We start from the raw sequence: 14,560 nt of genomic DNA, 5'->3' as shown, positions 1-14,560 counted from the left end.
AAGCAAGTCAACGATCCCCACAAGATGGATCGGATCAATTATGCTCCCCAATCCGCAGATCCGATCCATCTTGCGGGGATCATCAGCTTGCTTTAAAACTTTCCTTTTCGTGGAGCTTGTGGAGAGATCAGTTAACCCCGTATAGGTTGCAAGCCAACGATCCCCACAGGATGGATCGGATCTGCGGATTGGGGAGCATAATGGATCGGACTCCGATCCATTATGCTCAATCCGCAGATCCGATCCATCCTGAGGGGGACCGTCAGAGGGGTGACACCAAGTGTTACCACACTGGGTGACACCAACCCTAGGGACACCCCTGGTCAAGATATACATATGAGCTGGAGAAAGGTTGTGAAAATGTATGCGCAGCAACCCGAGAGTGCCTGAATTACATTATGGATAAAAACTTTATAGCGTTAAGCGTTATCAAGCAAAGGGTTACTGCTCAGCAATGTAAGAAGAGAATTATCATAATACATTACAGGGTTCTATGGAGTTCAGCCCGTGCATCCAATAACCCCTGATGTCTTTTTGGAACAAAGAGAAATCCTTTTTTAAACATCCAGCTCTGCTCTACAAAGTCTAACTTTTTTTCCTACAAACTCCATAACGTAATCTAATTTGAAAATTCGAGTGACACTAAAGCTTGTTTTATTTTTTTTTTAAATATGAAAACATGCCTATACTTACCTGATCTGTGCAGTAGTTTTGCACAGAGCAGTCCCGATCCTCTTCTTTTCGGGTCCCCTCCGGTGCTCCTGGCTCCTCCTCTTCCAGCAGTGCCCCCAGGGAAAGCCACTCGCCCTGGGGCCACTTCTGCATGCTCATCCCCAACCTGCTGCTTTATGCGTCCATAAGACACATAGAGCTGTGGCTTGGCCCCACCCCCTGCTCTCTCCTCATTGGACCACAGGCTGTTATTGATAGCAAAGGGAGCCAATGGGTTCCCGTTGCTTTCTTAGCCAATGAGGAAGAGTCCCCAGACAGCAGAGGCTGTCGAGAACACTGGATTGGAGGGGGCTCAGGTAACGATTGGGGGGGGGGGGGGCTATGGACACATAGCATGCATGAACATAAAAAACCTTGAGCTTTTAGAACCACTTTCCGCATGGCAATGACTGTGGTGGGTATAAGAAAATAGCAGCTGAGATCTCTCTGCTGGAATCCCATAGAAATGGAAGACAATGCGTAATTCAAGCTGTCAAAATCATCTAAACATGAACAATCAGCTTTGGGTAGACTGAAAGAGGGCCAACCTCTCTGTGTCATAAAACCCAATGCAAATACTGGTGGCACCGTATTCCTGTTCAAATCTCATGCTATTCTTTGCGGTGCAATTTGCATCCATACATTTTGTATTGACGCAAATCGTACCGCAAAGTATCGGTTTCAGGTATCAGGAGCATTTTCACAAATACGAGTACTCGTGAAAATACTCGGTATCAGGGCATCCCTACTTTAAACCCTTTATCCCTACTCGGATTCCCAAGTATCAAAATTTCAAGGGGCTATAAACAACTCCTCATTGTCATATCCTTTGTTGCACGAAAAGCCAACCTACATAAGTGGATTTACCTGGACCCCCACTCGATTTCTTTGTGTATGAACAATTTATCTTATGTTTTCCACATAGAATGGGTGGTGGCCTCTTTAAATAAGGAATCAGGGGTCTTAAAATTCTTTGATGCCTGGGAGCCTTTCATTTAAACCTTGCCTGTGGATACATAACAATCTATAGCAAAATGTTTCCAATATACCCAAGGGTACATAACCAAAATGTTAATCAATGACCCTCCAGCTAACACTCCACCTTTCGTTTAAATTGTATTATATTTCCTAATCTAACGACTGAGGCCTCCTGCCCTTTCCTCTACTTGCTAACTGCAAGACCGACTGCCATCCTTCCATCCAGGTGCTCAATAATGTTTATCCTTAGAATAAGAACGGTTACTATATTCTTCAATTATTCTAACAAAGTGTACAATACAATTTTTGTATTGTCTTATTGGTCAAATGTTGCAGCCATTCTCTTTGTTAACTGCATTCTCACAATAAGACAAAAAAGTATGTTTAAAGCCAAAAACTTTTTTTCCCCATTTTAGATAGGTAGTAGGTAGATGTTTTTCCCATCTGTGTTTCTCTAGGGAAATTTCCCTTAATTTCTTTCCCTGTAAACGCAAAAGGAAGTGAGAGGAAATATTTCCAATGTGAGCGATATATCCCTTCTTAGACAGTTGTCCTGGAAATATGCATTCCCCTCTATTCCAAGGGCAACACAGTGGCTAAATGGTTAGCACTTCCGCCTGGCAGCACTAGGGTCGCTGGTTCGAATCCAAACCCCGGCACCACCTGCCTGGAGTTTGCATGTTCTCCCTGTGACTACGTGGGTTTCCTCCGGGTACTCTGGTTTCCTCCCACATTCCAAAGATATGCTGGTAGATGAATTGACTCCTGTCTAAATTGGCCCTAGTATGTATATGTTTGAATGTGAGTTAGGGACTTTAGATTATACACCCTTGAGGGTTAGGGACTGATGTGAATGTACAACATATATATATGTAAAGTGCTGCGTAAATTGACGGCGCTATATAAGTACCTGAAATAAATAAAATAATAATTCCTGCTCCAGTGGCAAGTCACAATTTTGAATGTATCCTCACCATTCCTGGTGATCAGGACAAATTGTGAGAAAGAATCAAAAAAACAGCCACACAGAAACACACACACCCCAACAAAAACCTGCCAGTGGTTCTAACCTTCCACCATTATACTCAAAACTGAAAAGAGTTTTGTATTTAGTTATATTTTAATATTAAAGTATATCTAAAGCCAAAACTTATTTTTTTATAGTATGGAATGGTAAATCCTCTAGTAAGTTTTCTTTGCCATCGTGTCCCATTCAAGATGTTTACCTTCACTTTCTGTCCTGAGGACACAACAGAAAGTTAGAGGATCTCTTATCAAATTAAAGTAAACTCCTCTTTTTTTTTCTCTTCTTTCTTAGCTCAGATTTATATATGTGGTTGTACGGAGTTTTCTCATTTGGTTTCATACATCTCGCCCGGGGATGCCCCCTGGAAATTATGCTTTTTCATAACTCTGTACTTTGTGTTGTCAATCCCTCCATTTTGCTGTTGTATGGAAACATTTTCACGTATCCCCATGGCTCATCGTTACATCTGTGCTATTTTTTATGTTAATTTACTTATATATATTTTTATTATTTCTCATGTTTTGTATTTTTATGAAAAAATAAAGAATAATTTGCCTTTAAAGTAAACCTCTTAGACAGATGCCACTGAAACAAAAGTCCCCTGGTTTTGGTGACAAACTTTGGATTTTCCCTTACTTTCAGTCCCAGTGACAATGGTCATCTGGATAAATAGCGGGAACTCCCTAGCAGGTACACAGCAATAAACTACGGAAAATGCTAGGAATATAAGCCTGGTTACAAGCCCAACTTTTGTGATTAGAACCAATCCTTTACTTTAAACATTAGCGCATACAGTGGAAAAAGACAGACACAGAAGCAGCATAAAGCCTTCTGCCAGCAGCCTGTCAAAATCAACGACAGACGTGGCAGTTCTATGCTGTTCTGAGCAGTAGAGGACCATATGCTTACAAGAACATACACCCTTAAACACACTTTTTTTTGCATTCAGGGTATATGACCCTGTACACATACAGCCCTGTACCAATGCACCACTCAGAGCATAATTACATTGATTTTGACAGGCTGCTGGCAGCAGGCTGTACACTGCGTGACTGCGCCCAAGCACCAAAAAAAGTGCCTGTTTTTTATATCGTCCAAGCCAAACCACCTATATAAATGAGCGTCATAAAAAATAGCATTTGTACATCATCCGTATGTGCTGCTTTCCATATCATATAACTACATAACAGGATACATGGAGGTCACCGTACGCTTCTTAGTTCTTAGTCAATGCTTAAAAAAGGTAATGAGACAGGAACCAGGAACAATTTCCCTTATGAACTGTAAACCTTTAACAAGACAATGACAAAAACCAGATATAAGAGATGTTTACTTACATGTTAGTGACAAGGAATGTAGCTAGAATATAGTAATGCTGAGGTCCTATTAAAAGCATCAGAGCGGCTGCAATGACTTCCACATAGAATCCCCATAGGATCACCTTGTAGTAACCAATGTTTAACAGTAATGAGTGACTGATCAGCACAAGAAACTGAAATTAAAAATAGAAAAGGATTGCATGTGCGATATAAATATAAAAAATTAAAATCATAGGAAAGCTGATAGTATGTTACAAAAATGTCATTTATTCACTCAGGATAAAGTTACTGAGTGTTTATAAAAACCCATGTCCCAAGCCACTTTTGTTCACCTTTGTTACACCTCTACAGCCATTTTGTTGGTCCATGTGAGGCGTGGAAAAATACATGGTGCTTCCTACTAAAGTATTCCTATTACCCACAACAGTAAAATCAGTCTGTATATGAAGTAAAGCATGCTTGTTATACTCACTGTGGAACCTAAGGGGTTAATCCTCCACATTGTGTAAAAAGGCTGTTGAATCCTGTCTTCTCTGATCCTTTTCTTCTACTGTCCCCAATCCATCTGCTAATAGTACAGAGCTCTAGGAGTCACTCTGCACATGCTCAGTTTAGTGCGTATGGCTACAGAGTGCATGTGATCAGCACAGAGCCAATCAGCACTGTCCAGATAGAGGGGTCAAGGGTTATGCAGCCTCATAGGAGTTTTCATTCTCCTCTGACTGTCCTCCTACAAGCTTTACCAGTGCTCAGATGGACACTGATAGAAGTCACAAGACTGCTGATAAGAAAAGGTATTTGGCAGTTTATATTTACTACATTAATTGCATTTCCATGATGTATGTATTGTGGGAGACCAGATAAACACATGATTCAAATGTTATAAATTGAGCTGCAGCTCACTGAGTAAAATAAGTATTTCATCCCCTACCAACCAACATTAATTCTGGCTCCCACAAACTGGCTATGTGCTCATGTGGTACACAGATTAGTCCTGTCAATTTAAGAAGGTGCTCCTAAAAGACTCCCACAGACTGGCTATGTGCTCATGTAGTACACAGATTAGTCCTGTCAATTTAAGAAGGTGCTCCTAATGTGTATATAAAGACACCTGTCAACAAAATCTCTTTCATTTAAACCTCACCACCATGGGCAAGACCAAAGAGCTGTCAAAGGATGTCAGGGACAAGATTGTAGACCTGCACAAATCTGGAATGGGCTACAAGACCATCAGCAAGAAGGTTGGTGAGAAGAAGACAACTGTTGGAGCAATTATTTTCAAATGAAAGAAATACAAAATAGCCATCAATTGACCTCGGTCTGGAGCTCCATGCAAGATTTCCCCTCATGGGGTAGAGGATGATCATGAGAAGTGAGGGATTAGCCCAGAACTACACAGGAGGAGCCTGTGAATGATCTTAAGGCAGTTGGGACTGCAGTCACAAAACAAAAACCATTGGTAACACAATACGCCGCCATAGATTGAAATCCTGCAGTGCCCACAAGGTCCCCCTCCTCAAGAAGGCACATGTACAGGCCCATCCAAAGTTTGCCAATGAACATTTAAATGCTTCAGAGAAGGACTGAGAGAAAGTGCTATGGACAGATGAGACCAAAATTGAGCATTTGACATTAACTCAACTCGCTGTGTTTGGAGAAAATACAATTCTGACTATAATCCTAACAACACCATTCCTACAGTCAAGTACAGATTTGGAAACATTATGCTTTGGTTCTGTTTCTCTGCTAAAGGTACAGGCCGACTTTGCCTCATTGAAGGGCCAAGGGACAGGGCCATGTATTGTAAAATCTTGGATGAGAACTTTCTTCCCTCAGCCAGAACACTGAACATGGGTCGTGGATGAGTCTTCTAGCAAGACAATGACCCAAAATGTACCGTCAAGGCAACAAAGGAGAGGCTCAAGAAGAAGCACATTAAGGTCATGCAGTGGCCTAGGCAGTCTCCAGACCTTTATTCTATAGGAAATTTATGGCTGAAACTTCGAGCTCTCAAGCGACAGACAAAAAACCTTAAATATTTAGAGAAGATCTGAAAGAAGAGTGGACCAAAATCCCTCCTGAGATGTGTGCAAGCCTGGTAACCAACTACAAGAAATGTCTTACTTATGTGCTTACCAACAAGATCATGTTTTGCTTGGGGATCAAATACTTCCACACTGAACTGCAACTCAATTTATAACATTTGTATTATGTGTCATTTAACATACACCTATGATAAAAATTATAGACCCTTCATTTCTTTTTAAGTGGGCAAACTTACAATATCTGCAGGGGATGAAATTATTTTTCCCCACTGTATGTAGTGTTACAGAAGATTGTCAGAGACTGCTAACATACCACTGGAGATGGTCAGAGACTACGCACATGAGACAGGTGTGATTAAGAGCTGGAGACTGAGAAAATGTTATAAGAGGCTGCTAAAAATTACTGCCTTAAAGTGTTACTAAACCCATGACCCTTCATTCAATATATCCGGGTCTTCCACAGTACACACAACATGGAAATGCAATTATTTTAGTAAATAATATAAACTGCTAAATACCTTTTCTCATCAGCAGTATACAGTAATCTTGTGAAATGTATCAGTGTCTGGCCGAGCACTGGTTAATTTCATAGGAAGAGTTTTCATTCTCCTCCGACTGTCCTATGATGCTGCATTACCCCCCTGACCCTCTGTCTGGACAGCGCTGATTGGCCCTGTGCTGATCATATGCACCCTTCTAAATAAAAGAAACTCTCTAGCAATACACAACCAAACAGAGCAAGTTCAGACTTGCCACTGCTGCTCTATTTATAGCAGATGGTTTGGGGACAGCAAAAGAAGGGGAGGATCATAGAAGACAGGATCAAACAGCCTTTTCACACAATACAGGGGATTAACCGCTTAGGTTCCACAGCGAGTATAACAAGCATGCTTTACTGCATATACATGCTGACTTTACTGTTGTGGCTTTAGTAGCATCTTTACAAATCAATGCTCCCACTACTGACTGATGGAGCCTCAAAATAAGTACCAAAAGCTGCATGTGGCTCCTGGACCACAGGTTGGGCACCAGGGCTCCAAGAGCTCATATAGACTGACACTGTATGAGGGTTCTTGGCACAGAGCTTTGAGAGAATGGATCTCAGACCAGCTTAGCACAAATTTGCATTTCAGGAGTGTGGCTTTGTAAAGTTTTGGCTCAAACACTGCAGGCAACATTTAGACAACATTTGTGCAATAATCTGCACTGCTTCTTCCTTAGGCCTAGTTCACACTGGCAATGAAAGCAGGAGTTTGAGGGGCATAGTAAATGATACTATGGGCAGCACACATTTTCATAACATGAAGCGTAAGCATTGCGTTGCTTCAAAATTGAAGCCTCATGTTGAGTCAGTAGTTTGAAGCCTTTCAACGCTTCCCATTCAAGTCTATGGTGACGTTCCTCAAACGCACTGGCAGGTGTTTGCGGTGCTGTTGCGGAGTGTCAATAACATTACAGTTTATTTAGTTTGTGTTGTGGTTTTAACACTTGTAAAACACTTATTAAACACCTCAAAACTGCACATAGGGCATTTGGGAAGCATTTTTAACACTTGTAAAAAGCCAGTCTAACGCCCCTACGAAAGCTCATTATTGCCTGTCTAACACCCATACTAAAGCTATAGCAGCATTCGGTAAGAGTTAGAAATTCGGTCAAAGTTTGAATAAGCCAAGATATATTTTAACAAAGAGGGCAGGTAAAATGCTGCTCAAGTAACACAGGCTTGAGATGCTGACCTGAATAAAGTTTCCATCTGTACTTAGCTTAGAACAATTTCATTCCATGCCAACAGAGCAGGCTGGGCCTATACCCAAAAGCCAATAAAGAAAGAAGTTACCAACAGAAATCAAGACTTTTTTCTGGTGTCCTATAAAGTGGGGAAAGGGTAGAACATCTATTAGGTGTCTATTGTTTTCTGTGTCCTCACTGGGGAGATTTCCTCTTCCCGTCCCACCGGCAGGGGGCATCATAAAGACAGGACACTGCGGGTTTTCAGAAGTAAGGCTTCTTTACTGTCTGTAACTTCCAGTCCCAGAGACCCCCGATCTCCTCGGTGAAGCCAAAGACAGCAATAAAAAAGTTAAACTAGTTTCAGAAGAAGTTAGGCTTCAAGGTATTTTAGGTAGCATAGAAATCAGGGGGTTGTTATACAAATCATTGTTTTTTTCCTGAAACCTATAGAAGGAAGCTTCTTCTCAGTCTTTCTAGCCTTCAATGGCTGACAGCATAATTCAAAGAAATTTTTATCATCTGGTAAAATATAAACTGAAGTGATAAGCCCAGAGGCTTATTTATTAAGGAAACAAGTAAAGTGCAAAAGTCAGTAACCTCATGAATTATTCAGAACTTATGGTACGTTTTAGATATATGCAAGTGTAACTGTTCGGTAATGTTTTTGCAAAAATAGTTTGTGGATTTATTTTGATGGCTCAACAACTGCTAATTGTAAAGTGACACTTACCTGAGGAAATATAGATCCGGCTCCATACATGATGCTTCTTACAAAGGAAGGAAGAGCGTCTTTGGGAATTAGGTTATCAGCAAATATCATCATGAAGTTACTGCAAAAAGTAGCATGGAAAACTTGAAAAAAGTTCATAGACACAAATAGAAGAAAGTTTTTTTGAGTGAGGATCTGCTTAGTGAGATTCAGAACAGAGGACCAGGATAGTGAGGTGTCTGACCGGCTGCTGCCCTCCAGAAACTTCTCTTCATACTGGGTCACTCCAAACAAACCGGTATAACACATGCATACAGTGGACAGTACCGCCACGCACAAAGTGAATGTCTGAAATCTTGTAATGTTCTCCATGTTATCAGATATAAGTCCACAAAAAAGGATGCTTGAGGAGCCCAGCAGCGAAGCCACCTGGTTGTATTTAATGAGTTGAAGACGGCTTTCGTGCTTCGTTGAAATCTCAGCAAAGAGGGCACACTGGGCAAGCAGAACAAAGGTAAGCATGCCATCAAACACACACAGTGCTACAACAAGATGGATGCCACTAAGCCATTCACCTTCTGTGTAATCTTTCCAGGGAAACCAAGGTATTAGGAAGGCCAAAGCATAAAATGGTGCTCCAAATAAGATGGACCTGCGGCGTATAGAGCAGAAGTCTGACTTTGAATTATCTTGTATGTACCCAAATAAAGGATCATTGATGGCATTCCAGATCATGAACACAACCTAAAAGATAAAATAAAAGATATTCTAATAAAGGTCATGTCGATTGCAATCTCATAAAAAACAGTTTTGGGTGGACACAAGGTTGAATCAGCCCTCATCTCTTCTGGACTATGACAACAAGTGCTCTGCAGCTGAGATCCAACCTCCCTGACAAGCTGCAGCAACTATTGTAACAGCATTGGATTCTCTATGTCCCAAGCCAGTGGTGACAGTTCCAATGTTCTACAAGAGTGGTGTCCTACTTAAAAGGGCCTAGGGGTCACATTTGTAACCACATTTTCACACTACCTCCCTACTCCCACATTCTGCTGCGGCTCAGGCACTGTAATCTCAGGCAAGGCAGCTCACACTACCGATCCCTCTACCCAACCTCTGCTGCTGGATGGGAGGTCTACCACTAGCATCTGGAGTTACAGCTGGAAGCAGAGGCACAGCTCACTGACCACCATAGCACCTGCAACTCTCTGCCTCCCCCCTCCTCATCCCAGTGCCTGGAAGCACCTGATCACCACCATACCAAAAACAAAAAGCCCCCGCTCCACGCTGTCATGCCAACTCAACCCCCCTCTGTTTTCACCAGCACAGCTAACCCCCATCCTGCTTCCCCTGCACATTACCCTCATTCTCACCATTGCACCTGACCCCCATCCTGCTTCCCCTGTATAATACCCTCATTCTCACCATTGCACCTGACCCCCATCCTGCTTCCCCTGTACAATACCCTCATTCTCACCATTGCACCTGACCCCCATCCTGCTTCCCCTGTATAATACCCTCATTCTCACCATTGCACCTGACCCCCATCCTGCTTCCCCTGTATAATACCCTCATTCTCACCATTGCACCTGACCCCCATCCTGCTTCCCCTGTATAATACCCTCATTCTCACCATTGCACCTGACCCCCATCCTGCTTCCCCTGTACAATACCCTCATTCTCACCATTGCACCTGACCCCCATCCTGCTTCCCCTGTATAATACCCTCAGTCTCACCATTGCACCTGACCCCCATCCTGCTTCCCCTGTACAATACCCTCATTCTCACCATTGCACCTGACCCCCATCCTGCTTCCCCTGTATAATACCTTCATTCTCACCATTGCACCTGACCCCCATCCTGCTTCCCATGTATATTAACCTTCATTCTCACCATTGCACCTGACCCCCATCCTGCTTCCCCTGTATAATACCCTCATTCTCACCATTGCACCTGACCCCCATCCTGATTCAAGTACAATACCCTCATTCTCACCATTGCATCTGACCCCCATCCTGCCTCCCCTGTACAATATCCTCATTCTCAACACTGCACCTGACCCCCATCCTGCTTCCCCTCTACAATACCCTTTCTCACCATTGCACCTGACCCCCATCCTGCTTCCCCTGTACAATACCCTCATTCTCAACAATGCACCTGACCCCCATCCTCCTCTTTCGCATGCCCCCAAATCACTCACCACTGCACAGATGCCTGCCTCTGTACCAACATGCACTTCTGTACATGCCACTACTGCGGTGACAGGTCTTTCAGTATTTAGCCCGTTCCACAAGGCACATTTTTGCAGGTATGCAGACTACCAAGATATACCTCTTCCATTTTCCCTGCTTTTTACTTTTCCTAGATCCACCTTATGACTTATTTTCCTTCTGGATAATAAATGTTTACACATAACAAGCATTTATGTCTGTTCAGTGATGTCTCACTCACATTAAAGAAAAGCCTCACTAGTCTGGTCCACCCTATAATTTATTAAAATGCATGGTTTAGGCTGTCCCGGAGGTACCCAGAGACGTGTGATTGGTTGATTACACTGGGCCAGGAAATAAGCGTAGGCAATGTGAAATCTCTACAGATACCCTCTGGCTTAATGAATACTTGGAAATAAATCATCTAGGTTGGGCTTCTTTTGTCCACCAGAGATAATGCCGGTTTATGCTGGATCCACTTAAAGAATAAACATGCTTATTCAGGTTATACACACACATGAATATTTATGCATTAACTTGTTGGCTCCTGCATCTACAATCTCGTTCTCTGGGCTTAAAGGTCCCCACTCTTCAACAAAAAAAATGAAAAGTCAGCAGCTGCAAATCCTTTAGGCTGCTAGCTTTTAATAACAGGACACTTACCTGTCCAGAGATCCAGCGCTGTCCTCACCTAGGCTAGTTCTTCACTAGCCTTCAGGTTTCCAGCACCAGCATCTTAAGTGTGGACACTGAGCTGTGACAGCATCACAACTAGCTCCCCACTACGCATGCGGGACCCGCGCTTTGCTTTGTGAATGGTCCCTCAGCCTTCTGGGATCTGTGACATGTCCCAGATCACTGCGGGGTGGAAGGGGGAGGGAACTTCAGCTTGGATCATCTAGGTCAGTGGTTCTCAACCTTTCTAATGCCGCGACCCCTTAATACAGTTCCTCATGTTGTGGTGACCCCCAACCATAAAATTATTTTCGTTGCTATTTCATAACTGTAATTTTGCAGTGGGAGGAATAGTGCCCCATCATTGGTGTCAGTGGGAGGAATAGTGTCCCATCACTGATGTCAATGGGAGGAATAGTGTCCCATCACTGATGTCAATGGGAGGAATAGTGCCCCATCATTGGTATCAGTGGTAGGAATAGTGCCCTATCATTGGTGTCAGTGGTAGGAATAGCGCCCCATCATTGGTGTCAGTGGGAGGAATAGTGCCCCATCATAGGTGTCAGTGGGAGGAATAGTGCCCCATCATTGGTGTCAGTTGGAGGAATAGTGCCCCATCATAGGTGTCAGTGGGGGGAATAGTGCCCCATCATTGGTGTCAGTGGGGGGAATAGTGCCCCATCATTGGTGTCAGTGGGGGGAATAGTGCCCCATCATTGGTGTCAGTGGGGGGAATAGTGCCCCATCATTGGTGTCAGTGGGAGGAATAGTGCCCCATCACTGGTGTCAGTGGGAGGAAAAGTGTCCCATCACTGGTATCAGTGGAAGGAATAGTGCCCCATCATTGGTATCAGTGGGAGGAATAGTGCCCCCATCATTGGTGTCAGTGGGAGGAATAGTGCCCCATCATTGGTATCAGGGGGAGCAATAGTGCCCCAACATTGGTGTCAGTGGGAGGAATAGTGCCCCATCGTTGGTGTCAGTGGGAAGTATAGTGCCCCATCGTTGGTGTCAGTGGGAGGAATAGTGCCCCATCGTTGGTGTCAGTGGGAGGAATAGTGCCCCATCGTTGGTGTCAGTGGGAGGAATAGTGCCCCATCGTTGGTGTCAGTGGGAGGAATAGTGCCCCATCGTTGGTGTCAGTGGGAGGAATAGTGCCCCATCGTTGGTGTCAGTGGGAGGAATAGTGCCCCATCGTTGGTGTCAGTGGGAGGAATAGTGCCCCATCGTTGGTGTCAGTGGGAGGAATAGTGCCCCATCGTTGGTGTCAGTGGGAGGAATAGTGCCCCATCGTTGGTGTCAGTGGGAGGAATAGTGCCCCATCTTTGGTGTCAGGGGGAGGAATAGCGTCCAATCGTTGGTGTCAGTGGGAGGAATAGCGCCCCATCGTTGGTGTCAGTGGGAGGAATAGTGCCCCATCGTTGGTGTCAGTGGGAGGAATAGTGCCCCATCGTTGGTGTCAGTGGGAGGAATAGTGCCCCATCGTTGGTGTCAGTGGGGGGAGGAATAGTGCCCCATCGTTGGTGTCAGTGGGAGGAATAGTGCCACATCATAGGTGTCAGTGGGGGGAATAGTGCCCCATCATTGGTGTCAGTGGGGGGAATAGTGCCCCATCATTGGTGTCAGTGGGGGGAATAGTGCCCCATCATTGGTGTCAGTGGGGGGAATAGTGCCCCATCATTGGTGTCAGTGGGGGGAATAGTGCCCCATCATTGGTGTCAGTGGGGGGAATAGTGCCCCATCATTGGTGTCAGTGGGGGGAATAGTGCCCCATCATTGGTGTCAGTGGGAGGAATAGTGCCCCATCACTGGTGTCAGTGGGAGGAAAAGTGTCCCATCACTGGTATCAGTGGGAGGAAAAGTGTCCCAACACTGGTATCAGTGGGAGGAAAAGTGTCCCAACACTGGTGTCAGTGGGAGGAATAGTGCCCCATCATTGGTATCAGTGGGAGGAATAGTGCCCCCATCATTGGTATCAGTGGGAGGAATAGTGCCCCCATCATTGGTGTCAGTGGGAGGAATAGTGCCCCCATCATTGGTGTCAGTGGGAGGAATAGTGCCCCAACATTGGTATCAGGGGGAGCAATTGTGCCCCATCATTGGTATCAGGGGGAGCAATAGTGCCCCAACATTGGTGTCAGTGGGAGGAATAGTGCCCCATCGTTGGTATCAGTGGGAAGTATAGTGCCCCATCGTTGGTGTCAGTGGGAGGAATAGTGCCCCATCGTTGGTGTCAGTGGGAGGAATAGTGCCCCATCGTTGGTGTCAGTGGGAGGAATAGTGCCCCATCGTTGGTGTCAGTGGGAGGAATAGTGCCCCATCGTTGGTGTCAGTGGGAGGAATAGTGCCCCATCGTTGGTGTCAGTGGGAGGAATAGTGCCCCATCGTTGGTGTCAGTGGGAGGAATAGTGCCCCATCGTTGGTGTCAGTGGGAGGAATAGTGCCCCATCGTTGGTGTCAGTGGGAGGAATAGTGCCCCATCGTTGGTGTCAGTGGGAGGAATAGTGCCCCATCGTTGGTATCAGGGGGAGCAATAGTGCCCCAACGTTGGTGTCAGTGGGGGGAGGAATAGTGCCCCATCGTTGGTGTCAGTGGGGGGAGGAATAGTGCCCCATCGTTGGTGTCAGTGGGGGGAGGAATAGTGCCCCATCGTTGGTGTCAGTGGGGGGAGGAATAGTGCCCCATCGTTGGTGTCAGTGGGGGGAGGAATAGTGCCCCATCGTTGGTGTCAGTGGGGGGAGGAATAGTGCCCCATCGTTGGTGTCAGTGGGGGGAGGAATAGTGCCCCATCGTTGGTGTCAGTGGGGGGGAATCGTGCCCCATCGTTGGTGTCATTTGGGGGAGGAATCGTGCCTCATCGTTGGTGTCAGTGGGAGGAATAGTGCCCCATCATTGGTATTAGTGACACCAATGATTGGGCACTATTGCTCCCACTGACACCAATGATACTTACCTTGCTGACCCCTGCTCCAGCCTGGGCTCGCTCGCTCCCTCCCTCTCCCATGGTACAGACGCTTACCGGTCAGATGTCTTCCTTCTCCGGCCGCTCTCCTCCTCTTCACTCGTTCGATCTTCGCGGTTCCGCTCGGCTCCTCCTTTCCAAGCTCCACCTCCTCGCCGGTGATTGGCCGCCTGTGTGCATCTCCTGAGCTAC

The 14,560-nt window shown here is 45.1% G+C and overlaps 1 protein-coding gene across 2 annotated transcripts in view; it reads right to left on the bottom strand.

The window, feature by feature from the left end:
* LOC149463783 (solute carrier family 68 member 1-like) overlaps positions 1 to 14,560 on the bottom strand; it is an 82,812-nt gene that overhangs the window by 48,425 nt on the left and 19,827 nt on the right. For both annotated transcript variants that reach the window (XM_089674803.1, XM_089674804.1), the window contains exons 3-4: positions 8,542 to 9,264; positions 4,054 to 4,208 (exon numbers count right to left, since the gene is read on the bottom strand). In XM_089674803.1, coding sequence (XP_089530929.1) covers positions 4,054 to 4,208; positions 8,542 to 9,264 — 878 coding nt within the window. The remainder of the gene's footprint in view (positions 1 to 4,053; positions 4,209 to 8,541; positions 9,265 to 14,560) is intronic.

Source organism: Staurois parvus, unplaced genomic scaffold (genome assembly GCF_062004578.1).
Source record: "Staurois parvus isolate SC_StPar_1 unplaced genomic scaffold, SC_StPar_1.0 ptg000152l, whole genome shotgun sequence".
Taxonomy (NCBI): Eukaryota; Metazoa; Chordata; class Amphibia; order Anura; family Ranidae; genus Staurois; species Staurois parvus.
This window is presented reverse-complemented; position numbering and strand designations above follow the sequence as displayed.